Below are 17,088 nucleotides of genomic sequence, written 5' to 3'. Positions count from 1 at the left end.
AGAGAGTTTTAGAGAGAAGAGAGGGAGAGTTTTAAAAACTTGTGCAGCCACTTTAGAGAGAGACTGTATTAATTTTGTTTATATAGGGAGACAAAAATGTAACTAGGTTAAAATTTACGATGCTGTAGACTTCTTTTGAAGTCTAATAAAATTAAAATTTTGGAGTAGATTTTACTATAGCATAGTAGACTTTTTTAGAAGTCTACTATAATAATTTCATTATTGTTGCTTATTCTTTATTATTTTAATAATTTTAATATATGATTTACTAAATTTATTTCTTTATTTTTTAATAGTTATAGTTTATGATTTCATTTTCTTATTTTTAAGGAACTTAACTTAGTTTAAATATAATGATTTTTTTGTAAAAAAAATTGAAAAATATAGACTAAAAAGACGTCTTCAAATAAATAGACTTTATTGTAAGTCTACGATACCCTAAACCACAAAATTCAAACCCTAAATGTTTTGCTTGATAATCAAAAAGTCTCAATTATACAAAATATAAACTATTAAACATTAATATGCAGATTTAAGTTAATAAAACAAAATCTAAACAAAATCTAAAATCTAACCCTATGAAATCAACCACTAAGAGACATAACATGTTAGAACCTTTTGTTTCTAAACTATGAACATTGTCTAACACATGATAACCAAATTAGTATATATTCTTCAAAATTGTTCAATTATATGAAATTTAATTTATTTACTTCATATTATCCATTATATTGATGATTAGTTAAAAATATCACAATAATTATTTTTATACATTTTCAAAATTAAATTATTAGATCAAATTAGAGTGTAGACTCCAAAATAAGTCTATAAGGTAGACTTCGTAGGAAGTCTATATATATGTAGACTTCTTTTATTACGTGTAGACTTCCGAAGAATAAAAACGTAAAATATATTTCTGTTTTTTTGTTTGGTCATAAGGGTTAAATAGTACTTTCACTATCCCTTTAGATTGACTTTGCATTTGACTGAAAATGGGGTACACTTTTAGGTTTGACTTGAATATTTAGGTTGTTTTTAGTAAATGTCTCATTTTTTTTGTATAGGTAATTTTTTGAGTTCATAAAAGTAATTTTCTAATTAAACCTGAAAACTATAATATCTAATGTAAATATAAATAAATAATTTGTTAACACCTACAAATAATCCGTCGAGTTGAAATCTATTTTCTATTGTATCGACCCGTCCCTATATTATTTTTTAATTTGGAAGACACTAGATCGCAAGAGATTTAATTATGCAAAGAGCATAGTTTTAACCAACGCGGTTGGCCTAGTGGTAGTTGAGGTCCAGGACCAATACGCTCCCCGCAGGTTCGACTCGCGTTGGCCACCTGGGCTAGGGTTAAATCTCAAGAATACGTGGAGTGCCGTGGGCTTCGCGGGAATAGTCGGTTGACCACGGTCGCCGGAAACCCACGGTTACCTAAAAAAAAAAAAAAATTATGAATAAGCTACATTCTGATTAGATATTGGATCATCAGTTAGCGTAGAATGATTTCTTATCTGGCCCAATGATTGGGGCATATATATGTAAGAAAATGATGAGACCGTAAAGATAGTTAATGAAAGTTTGACAATCGGACAATGCGTGTTTCAAGGAAGAAAATTTTGAATAATCAACATAGCATCTATTTTCAGAAAATTAGATTTTACAACATTTGTTTCTTTTTCTTTCGGTTTTATCCTATGCAGTTTCTGGTAAATAAAAAAATTCATAAGGGTGAGGTGTATGAAACCACAATTGTGGTAAAGAGGAAGAGACAGTGATAAAACCAGAAGAAGCGGCGGTCATGGTAATTACCAAAGAACGGCGGTTGTAAATACAATCTTCGCGGTGAACAAAAAAATATATCTTGGCGGTGCTATGCAGTTTTCGTTACAACCGTCGCCATATGCAGTTTTCGTTACAACTGTCGCCAAAGGTTTGCAAGGAAGACGCGGTTTGAGGGTTAACTGCGTTACGGCTATCTATACGAATCTGATTGAACCGTCTTTAAAATAAAATAGATCTTATAAAAATGTACTTCCTATAAAGATGGACCCGCACCTCTTGACTCTTGTTATGTAGCTAAACATTGAAACAATCCTTAACGAACACATCACAAAAAGAAAGGGTCAACGAAAGATTATTCCGGAAGATACGTATAGGCAAAAAGACACGGATATAAGGGAAATGAGTCTTTTTAACAAAAAGACAGCTAATTTTCCTCTTCAACTCTTTGTCTTTGACCGTATCCCAGCCGTGTATGTAGTCAGCATGTCATGTCCCACTTTTTCCTATATATTAACTGCACACAAAACATCACACGCCACAACCAATCTCCTCCGATACAACACTTTTATCCCAACAATATTCACAAATAATTCTCCATATGGCCTCAACAATGGCAGAAACAAGCAGTTCAAACGTCAGAGACAATCGGCCATCTAACAAGCTACAGAGCCGGCTTCCGTCTTTAAAGATAGAGATTACGTCCGTCACTACGTGGAACGTAGCCATCCCTCTGCTATCGCCGCTCGCTTCCTCCCCCAAATCATCCTTCGACCAATCTGCTGTTGCTTCGTCGCAGAACCAGGCTGAGAAACCGGCGGATGAGGTGAAGAAGACGCCGGTTTTCAAGAAGTGGCAGCATCCGGCGTCGCCGTTCTGCTACGACCAGACGACGTTTGTCCAGCCGTTCATCTCAGTATAGAAGGGTTCATCTTAATAGATTTAACATTCCAAGCTTGTTCGTGTGTCTACCGCACGTTTAACTATTTTCACCTTTTAATCTAACAAATCAGAATGCTCTTCTAATATCATTGATAGTTGTTGTTCTCCAATAACATTAACCAGTCAAAAGACACGTTCCACGTATGACGTATTAGTTTAGGGACTTCTCTTATAATATTTAAATGGACACCGATTTTCCTCTGGCTCCATGCATGGACCGTTGTTTTCATTCATCTATGGATTTATATCCACTACAATTTATATTACGAAGAACGAGTTATATTTGCTAACCACATCAAAATTAGGCTACAAATTTATCTTTCATCTTATATTTCTGATATTCATGTTTTTTTGTAATTTTCATTTGTTCTAAAATACAAATAGAATCTTAAGCATTTAAAAAAAGACGTGACCTTTATAATTAAAAAAGAAATAAAAGAAGGAAACAAATCATCTAAATGCATTTGAAAATGTTAATATATACTCCATTTGTTTCAATATAATATAAGTTTTAGAATTTTCACGCATATTAAAAAAACATATTAAAAAGTGTTTATTAATACATTTTTTGTAATTAACTATTACTCTTAACTTTTAACCAATAAAATTTTAATAAACACAATTATTTTTTTTTAAATTTTAAGATTGCCATTAAATTGTGGATTGAAAAGGATTAACTATTAAACCCTAAAACGTTTCATTATAAATGCCACTTAAACACTTTTCACACATATTAAGAAAATGATTGAAATGTATTTATGTTTTCATTAATTACTTCTTTGACCAATAACATTTGAGATAAATAAATTTATTTATTAGATCAATGCATTTTACAATTAATATTCAGCTGAAACTAAATAAAAATTGCATTGAAAATCTAAAACGACATTTTCTATGTAACAAGAAAAAAACTCTAAAGTGACACTCTTTTTGAGTAGAATAATAATTGATTCAGTTTTATTTAAATTAGTAATTAAATTTTAAACTCAAATAAAATTCAGGGAACTACAATGACAAAAAGTGTTAGGTTTCTAGTAAAAACCCCTGTTCGGGAACGCGCTAGGCGCTAGTCGGGCGGTCGGGTTTGGCCTAGCGCCTAAAGAAAAAATCGGGGATTAATCGGAAATTATGCGGGGCAGAAATTTTAGATGGTTTACTATGTTATAAAACATGTTAATCTTTAATTGTGTATAACATTAATACATTTTCATGTTTAAGATTGTATAAAACACACAAATAGAATATATAAACTTAATATAGTGTAATTTTCATCAAAATTATGAATATAAATGATATTTATAAAATTTTAGATCAAATAAATAAATAAAAATATTATTAAAAATAAAAAAATATAAAAAAATAAAAAAATAAAATAAAAAATAAATAAAAAAATAGATTAGGCGGCCGCCTAGGCGGCTAGGCGGTCATTTAGGCGGCTAGGCGGTCTAGGCGAAAAAAAATCGGATATCCGATTTTTTAAACCGATTTGGCATAAATCGGGGCGGAAAAGTGACGCGTAACGCCTAGGCGGCTAGGCGGCTAGGCGGCCGAGTTTTAGAACAGGGGTAAAAACTTGAAAGTATTTCAGTAATATGTTTCTCCATTGATCAATAATGCTCTCTCTTTCTTCTCTTTCACCAAATTTTTCAAAGAGAAAACATTCTTAATTTTTTGATTGCACATCTATGTTGGTTTAGCTTCTTGACCATCAGACTTTTGTCTCTGGGAAGCGGTGGCTCCTATAGCACCAGTTTTGCCGGATTTTGACTCTGAAAAACGATGTCTCACATAGTTCATGTTTCACCATCTTTCTTCTAGGGGTTTTCTCTTAGGGTTTGCTTGATCTTCGTTTCTTGCTTTCCTTGTTTTAACTAACTCTTGATCTAATCCTCCTATTGTTCTTTCCTCCTCATGGATAGTGCCAATTCATCTTCAGGTTTATCCGTATCATATAAGATGTTTATTCGTTCATACAGGAAAACTGGAGTATGTTGGATTGATAGAAGACAGTTGAAATATCCTTTCCAAACCGTCAATCCACCAGACTAGACTCCTCGACTTGAACTTTTGTGAGGGATGTTTTGTTTGAGCGGTTACTTCACTAGTTCGACTTCGCTGATAGCGGAGCTCCGTTGCACCTCTTTTCTGACTTCGGAGAAAGAAAGTGGATCGTCGCTTTGACACATGTCTTTTGATTGCTTGACAATCGTACACGTGATGGATGACCGATCATGTGCTATTGTTTTTCATCTACGGTTTTCACTTTTTGGGCCTATAGCCTCAATTTGTATTTAGACAAGAGACAAGCATGTGCTTAGTTATATTTTATATCCTTTACTTCTTTAGACAAGAGACAAGCATGAGCATGTCTGCTACGACGTTGTTTGATAGATATATCGTGGATGATTGGTTGGATATTATCTAACTCTTTAGTTTTATTTATTTTTAAATTATCAAACCTTATTAATTATCAGTTTGCTTTATTTCCAAAAGTTCTAACTTACATCAAATTTCTATTAAGTTTTACCAATCATGTTTGAGCTTTATTTATAAATTACATCGAAAAACTTTTTTTAATGTATCTTAACCAAAAGTTGTGCATCTTTATTTTTTTTTAAATCACAGAATCTATAAAACAATTATTCATACTATCAAATAAATTAGATAATTTTAAGAAAGATTTATTACTGTTTAGATATTAACTTTTAATATAATTTTCAAACTTTATTGATAAATTTATTTACTTTTAATTAATTTTAAAAACTATTATTTTTAAATATTATAAATGTTATCAACTTATTACATCAAAAATAGTAAACTTTGATAATTTATATTTTATTTAATAACATACAATATTTTAAATGATAAAAAAGTATTTTATATAACTATCACATATTTCACATGTTTTTTAAAAAAATATCTACAACAAAAAGCTTACAAATACAATCAATTTAATATCACAAAACTCTCCAAAATATCAACAACAATAAATTTACAGCTATAATCAATTTACCTACAAATAATACATCTTTACAGCTAAATTTTCACAGTTATAGTCTAACCATTCATTCCTATTGATCTCATGTTAGCAACTGGAGATTCATAAATCCTTTCGCCACTTAAGTTAAGCAGTAACGAGAAGCCATATAAATTCGTGAGTTCTACCAACTTCTTTTGTGAACTATTAATTATACTGTTTTTTAAACTATTATATTGATGTAGATATGTAGTTAATGAAGAGCGTATAAATCTGCGTAGCAAAACAAAAATGAAGTGCGAATAATCCAACTCTTTTAGCAACCATTATTGGAAGGTGTATTGTATTTGTCGCATAACTTAAAAACACATGCATGTTCGAATTTATGTCACCCTCTATCTGGATTTTAAATAGCGCATGGCGAGGTGAGGCAATGAGTGTGTCGCTTTCGCCATGCGCCATAGCGACACAAAGCGTGTATGAAACTAAAAAATGGTATTGAAAAACATAAGCATAGATAGACAGTGATAATTTTCTATCCTTAACTCTAAATTAGATAGTAATGAGTTGAGACATAAGGGAATTTTGCAGCAAAACTTATGACTGAAAAGAGAAGTTAGAATATGAGAACTAATCGTAAAAGCAAAGAAGAGCTAAACACGTGAATAGAGAAAACAGTAGAGAAAGATATGATGAATAGGTTATAGGGTTGTTTAACTCTTTTATAGTAGTTCGAACTAGGATATTTACTTGAATTAAGGGTTGGTGATAGATTCTACTAGACGGCACACTTACTCTTTTAAACCTAGGTTGGTTTAGTAATCTAACTCTCCACAAGCCAAGTTGGTTTGAGAAGAATCTTTGAAGCGTTTGCACGCCTTAGGAGCTACGTGTATAGTGACAATAGCAACCGCTTTGGATACCTCGCCTGGCCTTGGGGTCTTGAAGCGATAAAGACATCGTTAGACCTCGCCGAGCGCCATGGCAGTCATAGCGGTCACCATTTAAAACCAAGCCCCCTATAACAAAATGCAGCAACCATTCGAGGTTTAGCTCTTACCGAAAATACTAGCTAAAAGTAGCATAAAATATGTTTGAAGTAAATTTTCGTATGGACACATAGCCATGGATATGTAGTTACTAAATAAAAGATAATGCGACATTAGCTAATGCGATTTGTGTGCAAATATTTTACTCACCAAACAAGAGTTAATTAGTAAGAAGGAAAAAACTTGGTTCCTCATCATTTCAAGGCTATAATTTGAAAGTTGCAAACCAAAAATAAATTACAAAAATGAGTGTTTACGGTTTTTTTTAATATGCATTATCGGCTGATACAGAAGAACACTTTTAGTGCTAGAAAGAGGACTTGATACCACACTTCTTGATCCTAGTTTGAAACGTTTTCCGACTAATATAAGAAGATAGCCATATCGTCTGTTACCAGACTACCATGTAAACTGCACTGGTCAAAATGCAAGCCAAAACTTGTCAAATAGCAGCCACTTTGTTCCCAGAGTGTTTAAGTTATTCATGATAGTGTGATTCCAAACTATGTGCTCGTTAGAGAAGCATGACGGTCTCTTTATTCTGAACTCTAAAAGGCAACAGCATCGATTCAATCCGTTTTACGGATCAAGCTAAATCTCAGTCCATGATGAATGAGTAGATCTGTCCTCATCAGTGACGAAGACTTATCCACACTTGAATTAGAGTTTGACTTCATGTAAAATAGAGAGGTCCTGTCAAGGAAAATTGATAAAGCAGCGGTTGAGAAGAAGTTCAAGTTTCATCCTAGATGTAAGTCGATCTCTCTTACTCATCTATGCTTTGCGGATGATTTGATGGTATTTGTGGAGGGGACAAAGGAGTCTATTCAGGGAGCTTTGGCAGTGTTTGATACCTTTGCTGAGTGGTCGGGTCTTACTATAAGCATTGCCAAATCCACTTTATATCTAGCAGGGTTTTCGGAGAATGAGATGAACAACATATTGTCCAACTTCCCGTTTGCAAAAGGTGATCTCCCGGTTCGGTATTTGGGTCTACCATTGATGACTAAAGTGATGAGGAAGCAAGATTACTTCCCTCTTGTTGAGAAGATCAGAGGTAGAATCAGTATTTGGACCACAAGATTTCTCTCGTATGCGGGGAGATTACAACTAATAAAGGCTGTGATAATGAGTGTGGTGAATTTCTGGTCAACGGTCTATCTCCTTCCTAGTAAATGTATTAAGGAGATAGAACATCTCTGTGGGGCTTTCCTTTGGACATGACTAGAGTTGAAAGCTATGGGAGCTAAGGTGGCTTGGTCGGTTATCTGTCAGACAAATAAAGAAGGAGGTTTGGGTATAAGAGATCTTAAAGTTGTTAACAAAGTAAATGTACTAAAACTCATATGGAGATTGTTCTCGGGAAAGTCTCTGTGGGGCAAATGGATTGAAGCGAATCTGCTGAAAAGGAAGTGTTTCTGGGAGATAAGGGAGAAAACGCAAGTGGGGTCTTGGATGTGGAGAAAAATGCTGAGAATGAGAGATGTAGCAAGGAGGTTTCATATGAGAGAATTGGGAAATGGAAGGCATATCTCGTTCTGGTTTGACAATTGGTGCGAAAAGGGTGTTATGTTCTCTCTATTGGGTGAGCATGGCATTGTGAGCATGGGGATCAGTAGAGAGGCCACAGTGGAGGAGGCGGTTATGTGTGTTCGAAGAAGGAGGAGTCATCGATCTTAGTTGCTGAATGAAGTTGAAGCTCAGTTAGTGTTGGCTAAGGAGAAGTTGAGAGTAGGAGTGGAAGATGGAAATTTGTGGAGAAGGAGATCAGGATATAAAAAGGAATTCTCGACTCATGAAACCTGGTCACAACTGAGAAACCTGGGGGAGAGTTGCAGTTGGTCTAAAGCCATTTGGTTCTCTCAAGCGACCCCAAAATATGCATTTATGTCCTAGCTCGCAGTAAGAGATAGATTGGCTACTATGGATAGAGTCTCTAAATGGAGGCAGGGTGCTGATGAGGTTTGTGTGCTCTGTAAAAATGCTCCTGTGACTAGAAACCATTTATTTTTTGAATGTCCCTATTCTACTCAGATATGGGAGTATCAAACAAGTGGTATTCTTCTCAATGCTCAAACTAATGTCTGGTCTGAGGTATTAACTATAATTATGGATGAGAGATTGGAGAAGAAGCAGAGATTTTGTCTAAGGTATGCGTTTCAGGCGACAATTCATGTTGTGTGGATTGAGCGAAACAAGATCAAGCATGAGGTGAAGCCTTTACATATTGCAACTGTGATGAAGTTAGTGGAGAAAGGGATCAGAAACAAGCTGAGTATTTTGAGATCAAGGGGTGTAAAGAGATGGGAAGATGGGTTGCAATTTTGGTTTGGAACCAGATCCTAAATTTTTTGTTTCAAAAGTATAGGATTATATGGTTATATGGGTAATATGGTTCTATAAACATAGAGAGTACACTTGATGTAATAAGAGTTTTTTTGATGAATAAATTTAACATTCATTCAAAAGAAAAAAGAAAAAAAAAAAGAGAGGTCACAATTTAGGATAAAGTAGAAAGAGTTCGCTACACTCCTCTATCGTACACAATGTGAGCAACAAAAGAGTTCAGTTTCTTACAATGAGAGAAGAAGAAAGTTTGTTCTTCAAGTAACACTAGACGGAATGCAAAATTAACGTTTCAAATTGGAATTTTCTTTCTGAAAAAACTATATATTATACAATTCAAAGTGAAAACTGATTGGATTACGCTTAATCTTCGATGAACCTATATGGGCCGGCTAAGCCCAATCTACACTCCCTCTCTCCTTCTCCTTCTCTCCGGACCTGCAAACACGAACTGAATCAAGAATCGAGGACCCGTTCGCAATGCTCTGATCTCTGTGTGATGGTGAGCGAAGACAAAACATATGATGGTGCGAGACATTAATTACCGAAGGTTTGATCTATTCTTCAGTTTATCTGTATCCAATCCAGCCATTAACTTGAGGAAGGTCGCTTGAGGGCATCCTCTTCGTATTCTCATGATACATGTGAACGCCACAATGATGAAGCACTGGAAAATCTTCAGGACAGAGTTTGGCTTCTCAAGAGAGTATGTCCTTTTCATACTCAAAGATCATTACTACAAGCATGAACATTAGGATCTATAAATGTCCCACAAGCTCTAATTCTTGACTGTGAATTGGCTTCTGGTGTTAATGGTGGGGCACTGATCTTAATTTTTAAGAGTTTATCAACATTCCCAGAAGGAATTGAACCTTGAGCTATGATCTTAATGTATTCGAAAATTTAAGTCATAAAGACAATGTTTTGACGGTTATCGTCTTCCTCCTACTCTTGTCAAATCTAGCTTCTTGCAATAAACCATTAACTTGAGATGTTTTTTTTTTTTAATGAACATTAAATTTATTCATAAAAAGCCATGCAGTACATCGAGTACTACATTGTTGGAGTGCTATAGACTATAGAAAAAGATAATGACTATTGTCTGCTACCAAATCAATACAAGAGAATGTTGTCATATCTCTTGTTATTGGATTGCTTCAATAAACTGAGACCGTTTCGAACATTCTTGTCAATGATTTTTTACCAGAGTTTGCCAAGGCATAGGGGCCTCTCCATATTGTGTCAACAGTGTTCTGAAAACAACATCTGATGGTGAGTTGCATATTTCTGTCAGACTTTTGTCTGAGATGATTTGAACAATTGCTGGCCAGTGGTTCGTGAATTTGCGTTGTAATATTCATTTTCTGAGTGTTTCCCAGATCTGAAAAGAGTAGAAGCACTCAATGAACATGTGGTTTCGAGTTTCCATATTTTGCTGACAGAGAACACACAGTCAGTGTTAACACCTCTGTTCCAGTTTTGAATTTGATCCATTGTAGAGAGCTTGTTGAGAGTGGCAAGCCAGCTGATGAATGCGCATTTAGGTGTGGCCTGAGGAAAGTAGACACCTGGAACCCATTCACACTTCGGCTTCTCTTCTCTTAATAGCTTCCATGTCTCCTAAGTGGAGAATTTGCATTTAAACACTGAGCTTCTCTTCCAATGGTGCGTGTCCTCAACATTGTTCCTCTGTTTTTGTCTACATAAACTAATATGTCTCTCCACTTCTTGCAAGATACCAGAATGATGTCGGCTACTTCGTCTTCGATTATTGCTTAACACTTCATCCACAGTGGCGTTTCTTCGTATACCCACAGGTCGATGATCCCCATCGATCCCCTAGAACATCATAAAATATTATAAATTTCAGTTTGTAAGCTATGTTTATTAATCAATTATGGCTCAGTGGTAGGAAAGTGCAGCAATGAATCCACAAAAAAAATTGATTTGATCCAGCTCATAACCCTTTAAATTATCTTTTTCACATTTACACAAAAATTTATTTATATTGTGAATTTGTGATGCCACATAATTTTCCTGCTAGGTCCGCCACTCGGAACGAACAACCTTTTCAAGTTTTTTTTTTTTTGACGACAAAGAACAACCTTTTCAAGTTGGTATGTCAAATAGACTGTGTAGTGCATTATCTTTTAACTTTTTTCTGCATCACCCCTTTTGTAGTTAGCAATTGAACATAAAAAAATGGATTTGAACACCACAGGTCTTTGAGAAGAAGTCTAATCGAAGAAGTCTAATCGAAGAAGTTGCAAACTCATCGCCTATTTTGTGCTCTTGTTTTTGATCATGTATTACATTATTAGGTAAAGTGCTCTTCTTCTTCATACAGTTATCCCAACACTTGACTCCTGACAGCTAGTTTTTACTGTCTGGTTCAAGTCCTTGTTCTCCGACTTGAACACAGCCTCTGTAATTACCATCTCAGACCCGGAATATGCTTATGGCACGACAATCACTTTGCTTTTGCAGGCTATTAGACTACATCACTACTTGTTCCGTCTTGGTGGAATATGAAACATTAGTTTCATTTTTGGGTTTCTCCTGATGAATGATACATTGAACTGGTCAAGGAACCCATATTAAAACAGGACAAAGAAAGAGATTGTGAAGGGACTCTTGAACCGAAAGAAAATGGTTGACCGAGACGCTTGTTTTTGTCCTAAGCACAATCATCTCATGTCATTTCATGTATTATTGTAGTAAAATCTTCTTTATGATCTGTCAACTATTTGAGAGTCATTTACACCACAACACAGTTTATGAGTTTTTATTACGCAATTTATGCCACACAGACCATTTTTAGGTGAAAAGACTTAATTTGCCCTCTAAAAAAAATGAAACCAGTTACATGCTCATTAGTTAGAAATGTTTGTTTCATTGAATTTTTGAAATTTAAAAAGAATTTCTTATTATTGGTGGACCTGAAAAAGGATTAAACTTGATAATAATCTTATTTTGGAGCACAACCTTTTTCTTCTCCACTTCGATCTTCTTCTTCTCCACCTTGACCTTTAAAGCACCGCCGCCGGCTCAGTCTCCGACTTTGTTTCCGATCTCCTACTGTGCGGCAAGTCTACAATCCATCGTCACCAGGTGGTCACTCTCGCGCCGTCGCGTCTCGCCTTCCTCAACGTCTTCAATTTGGTGGCTCGTCAAGCTCCGTTGTGCTTTCCTCTGTGCCCTCTCCTCCTCGCCAACCGTCGGTGAACCAAACCAGGGGTCGATCCGATCTCTCAAACCTCGACGAGACCTATTCATAAACTAAGGTTCTTGTATTTGCAAGACTGATCGTTTAGCTTTCAACTATTTACAATTTGGCCCTAGAAATTACAGATTTGCACTGTTGCTTTTCAATTTGGCTCCACACTTCTAAATGTGCAATATAATCCCAACTTTTTGAAGATTAGTATGCAAATTCATATTAAAATGTTTATTTTGAAACCATTTGATGTGTACACTATACATCGTACATAATTTTTTTATTATTGAGTATCCACATGTACAATGACTCATATGTACACAAATTACTTGTACAATAATAGATTAACACCATATAATTTCACAACATGATTAGACGTGCACAAAGTACATTTTCACATGTGTACATTGTATATTACTAAAGTAACGATTATACACATGTACACTAAAATTATGTACACACGCAATATCTTTGTGTACACAAACATGATGTACACAAAATAAAACATAAATGCAATACAACTATTATTTTGCAAAGTTTTAGCTATAAATTTGCATTTATGTTTTATTTTGTGTTCATCATGTTTGTGTACACAAAGATATTGCGTGTGTACATAATTTTAGTGTACATGTGACACAAGCCAAAAAAGAAAAAAAAACTTTGTAGATAAGGGCATGGATCATGGATGCGTGGATTAAGTGAACGGATTGGATTTCATGTTCGTGAATAATGCTTATTTTATTGATAGTATAGGTGCTGATATTGTTTTTTTACATTAACTTCGTTATATGTGTGTACATGTGTATAATCGTTGTTGTGTATGTATTTGTTTTGGTGTACACACATCTTCATCTGCTCAGCCAACCCCCAAATGTTACTCTGTTTTTTCTATGTTTGTAATGTTGATACTCTTAACCATAACAAAACAAAAGCTTGTAAGTTTGGGAGAAAAATAGAACAGACTTCTTCACAAATAAAAATATTGGGTCAAAAACAAATTATACAAAAGATGAGGGACCAGATTTTCAAAAATGCCAAAGTTGGCCATTGTTGCTTTCGAGCTTCTCACAGGTGGTGGCTGTGACAAAAAGAGGCAAACCGACGACAATTCCGGAGCTTCAGAACCAGTGCCACAACTTTGAATCACGTTTTAGAGTTCGAGGTGTATCCATTGAGCGAGAAAGCTTGTGTACGTCATTATTATACCACCATCAGAGATATAGCTTGACATATTTCAAAAGAAAGTTTGGATAATAAAGATATTGATTATAAACATGTTTTCTGAAAAAATGTTCCCGAAAAACAACATTCATTTTACAAAAAAAAATAAAGAACTCAACTGAAAGAAACGAAGGAAAAGATATATGAGACCCACTTTAGTTACAAACTCACTAGCTCGTTTAGAATAAAAGGAAGTTGTTAATGGAAACTGTCTTGGTAGCATAAACCGGTCCATTATGTAATAATAAACTAAAAACTGCATTGTGGTGTAATTCTTTCACTATTTGATCACAGGCAAACAAGGTCTTGGATCGTGTGAACAATCTTGTCTGCAAAAAGCTTAATTGATTGATAAGCTTAATTATTAGGTTTCCGTGGAAAAGTTTAGCACATTAATGCTAGTGAAATCAATCAATTTTCCGTGCATACTGATTTATGCTGACAAATGTTTAGTTTTTGACTATTGGATAAAAATCACAAGTTGATAGCACACTACAGAACAATTTGATTTTTTTTTCCACTTTAGGTAACGAGTTGACAAACATTGACAAGTTGACCAGAGCTGTGCTCACCCTGAAGTAAAAAAGGCATTCGTCTAGGGCCCCTTAATAATGTAAATTTTTTTAGGGTTCCTAAACTCTAATTTTTTTTTGTATCTAGTAAATATTAATTAGATTTTTATCAGATTTCAAATTCTTTTTTTTGTTTGAAACTTTTTTTTGTTAAAATCTGTTTTAGTTAAAATCTTAGAAACTTTAATTATTTTTTTAAAATCATCAACTTCTAAGTTCTAACCCATGCAAATTAGGATGATTTGATGAAAAAAATCACAGAAATAAAAATTGAAACAACTTTTGTTGACTTTTAAGGTTTTATCTATTATTATCTGGTTATATATATATATATATATATTATTTTTTTTGTATCATTTTCTGAATATAAGTAAATGTAAAAATATGTAAAAGTATTATATAGTAACTAAGTTTTAGAGACTTTAATATTCTTAAAAGTATCATCATTTTAACACACAATTTTAACCTTCATTTTTATGTTACTAATTTAATATTTTACATCACATTTTATACACATTTTATATACTATGATAATTTGGAAAAAATTATTAAAGAACCAAAATAAATTAATCAAAAATTTTACATTCTAAACTTTGTGTATCATTTTTTATTTTCTAATTTTTAATCCATATGGAAAAAATAAGTTATTTTTGAATTATTTTATTTTAAATATAATACACATAAAATTATATAAACAAAAATATAATTTCGCCTAAGGCCCCTGTATCTCTTGGCACGACACTGAATTTGACATGTACATTTTCCAGTGGTTCGGTTTCTGGTCATATCATCTTCACATATCTTCACATATATATATATATATATTGCTTCACTCTTGTTCGTCCACGTCAGCGCCAGGTCAGAAAGTCGAGGTTTGTAGTGCCGACACGTCTTCCGTCCATACGAACGCATCACTTCATTTATTCTTAATATTTGTTGGGCTTTTAAGGTTAAGCTTATATATTCAGTGTTTTTGGACTGATAAATTCGTATGGTTAAGTTGGGCCGATGGCCCATGAACAGAAACCTAAATCTGATGAAGCAAAAAGTCTGTGTGCCGATTCCATTAGAGAGACTGAGATGCAGAAGTCTGTGTGCCGATTCCATTGGTTGGGTTTCGATCAGTCTTTTCGACTTCTTTCCATCCATCTAAATGAGATAGCTTCTGGATCCATCGCAGTAAACAAGATAGTAAGCATAAGTGTTTGTTTGATTTTCGTAATCTCTAGATTATTTTAAGGTTCCTTATTGTCTCTTAGTTCCTTATTGATGTTCTTATTGGATTGATCATCATTTTTGGAATTTATAATTTTTTATTAATGATTATATTGCAAGAGGGTTAACTAAGAATATAATGGGATTCGGGAAAATGCAAACATGAAAACACCACTAGCTATGTTTCTAATATATTTATCCAACCAACATTAATCATTATCATATTAGGTTGAGGTATAGTATCGTGAAAAAAAGTTTGATTTTTAAAAATGCATTCATTATTTGTTTCTAATAAGTTTTGTTTCACCACCAGCTACGTTTCTCAAAACAATGGAATTCAACATCAACAAAACTGTCACAGCATGGGAAGAAATGTTTAATTGAAGAATGAATTTGAAACAGATTGCATTATAAAGGTAAGTAGGTAAATGGATATTATATTCGGTCTTAGATTTTATAGAACGGAGTACATAGTAGCATGCCCAAATTAATAAAGTTTTTGGCTTTATTGCTCAGAAACAATATTTCAGGTTCAAAGAGTTGGTCAACATCATAATGCACTATCCTCAAGGGAATCATGGAATTTATAAAGATGGAAGGCCTATATATATCAAGAGCCTAGGACAAGTCATCCCGGTAAGTATCATGTACTAGAAACATACAAACATTGTGGCCTTTAGGCTTTAGATAATGTGAATACATATTGTGAGAAGATGATGGATCGTACTGATCATCGATCATGTTCTTGATAATGTTTATATGAATCTTGCGACAGATCTGTTTCTATTGATCCTTCACCTAGATTTCATGATTTGGATATGTTCTCTGGTCTCACGTTAGTTTTTTGTTAGAGATTGATTTTGATTCATATAAATGAAGCTCATGATTGCTGGATATTTGATAACGGTATAGGTCGATGTCCACACATCAAAAGTGTCAAGGTTAGATATGTGGTTCCGACTGGAGCTTTGGTTGGTATCTACGAGGATCTTGAGCTCAGGGATGGGGGATCAAACTACCTTGGGAAGTGTGTCTCTAAAGTGAGAAACTACATTGTCCGTGAGAGAAGTATTATCCGATTTGTTTCCTATTTTTTTTTCTGTTGATGTCGGCTGTTGGCAATGTGAACTCGATCATTGGCCCAGCGTTAATCTTTCCTTGATTTATGTTTAGTGCTACAAATTTGTTTCTAAAGCTGTTTTTTCACATTCATGTGTTTTTTTGTTCTTGCAGGATCCAAGATCCAACTCAGCAGACTGATATTGACAACTTCATGGTCCCTGGAGTGATGGAACCCAAAACGAGCTGGGTTGGTGAAATCAAAAGATGATTCAAGAGAAATTCATGTTTTATGTATTTACTCAATAATGAAAGATGATTCTGACCATCTTGGTTCTTCTTTTTGTATACAGCTTGTAGCCAATTGTATCCTTTCTGTGTGCAAAGCTGGGGTCATTGACTCATTGTCTATGGCATTCTCTCTACAAAGCGAAGGTAGGAGAGCAAAAGGTAAAAATAAATTAGATGATAGGGTAATGTTCGGCACCAACAAAGATGAGGGAAAAAGGCAAACAATAAAAAGAATTAATGATTACATTTTTTACGTTTTTTATGGTAAGATAGTTTTGTAAATTTTAACAAAAAGGGAAAATAGTAGAGTTGGTATAACTATAGATAAATTTCTGATTTGTAAATTTCTATATTTTGGCTTATTGCAACAGTCACTCTATTCTAAGGGATGTGGTACATTAGCATGTT

The 17,088-nt window shown here is 34.1% G+C and overlaps 2 protein-coding genes and 1 long non-coding RNA gene across 3 annotated transcripts; all 3 read left to right on the top strand.

The window, feature by feature from the left end:
• Positions 1-2,317: 2,317 nt before the first annotated feature.
• LOC106363942 (uncharacterized protein At4g14450, chloroplastic) lies at positions 2,318-3,021 on the top strand. The gene has a single exon (XM_013803596.3). It carries the CDS (start codon positions 2,393-2,395, stop codon positions 2,711-2,713), a length of 321 nt encoding a protein of 106 aa, XP_013659050.2. The 5' UTR covers positions 2,318-2,392; the 3' UTR covers positions 2,714-3,021.
• A 4,533-nt stretch (positions 3,022-7,554) lies between these two features.
• LOC125586066 lies at positions 7,555-8,439 on the top strand. Its single transcript, XM_048755862.1, has 2 exons — positions 7,555-7,816; positions 7,988-8,439. The coding sequence occupies exons 1-2, from the start codon at positions 7,555-7,557 to the stop codon at positions 8,437-8,439; spliced, it is 714 nt and encodes a 237-aa protein (XP_048611819.1).
• Positions 8,440-13,058: 4,619 nt separating this feature from the next.
• On the top strand, positions 13,059-17,088 carry LOC111210741. Its single transcript, XR_007322267.1, has 4 exons — positions 13,059-15,306; positions 15,644-15,746; positions 15,847-15,966; positions 16,243-17,088. It is a non-coding gene; the product is annotated as an uncharacterized LOC111210741 (long non-coding RNA).

Source organism: Brassica napus, chromosome C4 (genome assembly GCF_020379485.1).
Source record: "Brassica napus cultivar Da-Ae chromosome C4, Da-Ae, whole genome shotgun sequence".
Lineage (NCBI taxonomy): Eukaryota > Viridiplantae > Streptophyta > Magnoliopsida > Brassicales > Brassicaceae > Brassica > Brassica napus.
Note: the sequence above shows the minus strand (reverse complement) of the source record. Positions and strands in the feature narration are given on the sequence as shown.

Coding starts and splice junctions, on each gene's coding strand:
- LOC106363942 (XM_013803596.3), top strand. CDS start 2,393: ATGGCCTCAACAATGGCAGAAACAAGCAGTTCAAACGTCAGAGACAAT.
- LOC125586066 (XM_048755862.1), top strand. CDS start 7,555: ATGGTATTTGTGGAGGGGACAAAGGAGTCTATTCAGGGAGCTTTGGCA. Junction 7,817..7,987: donor TCTTGTTGAGAAGATCAGAG/GTAGAATCAGTA, acceptor GGACATGACTAG/AGTTGAAAGCTATGGGAGCT.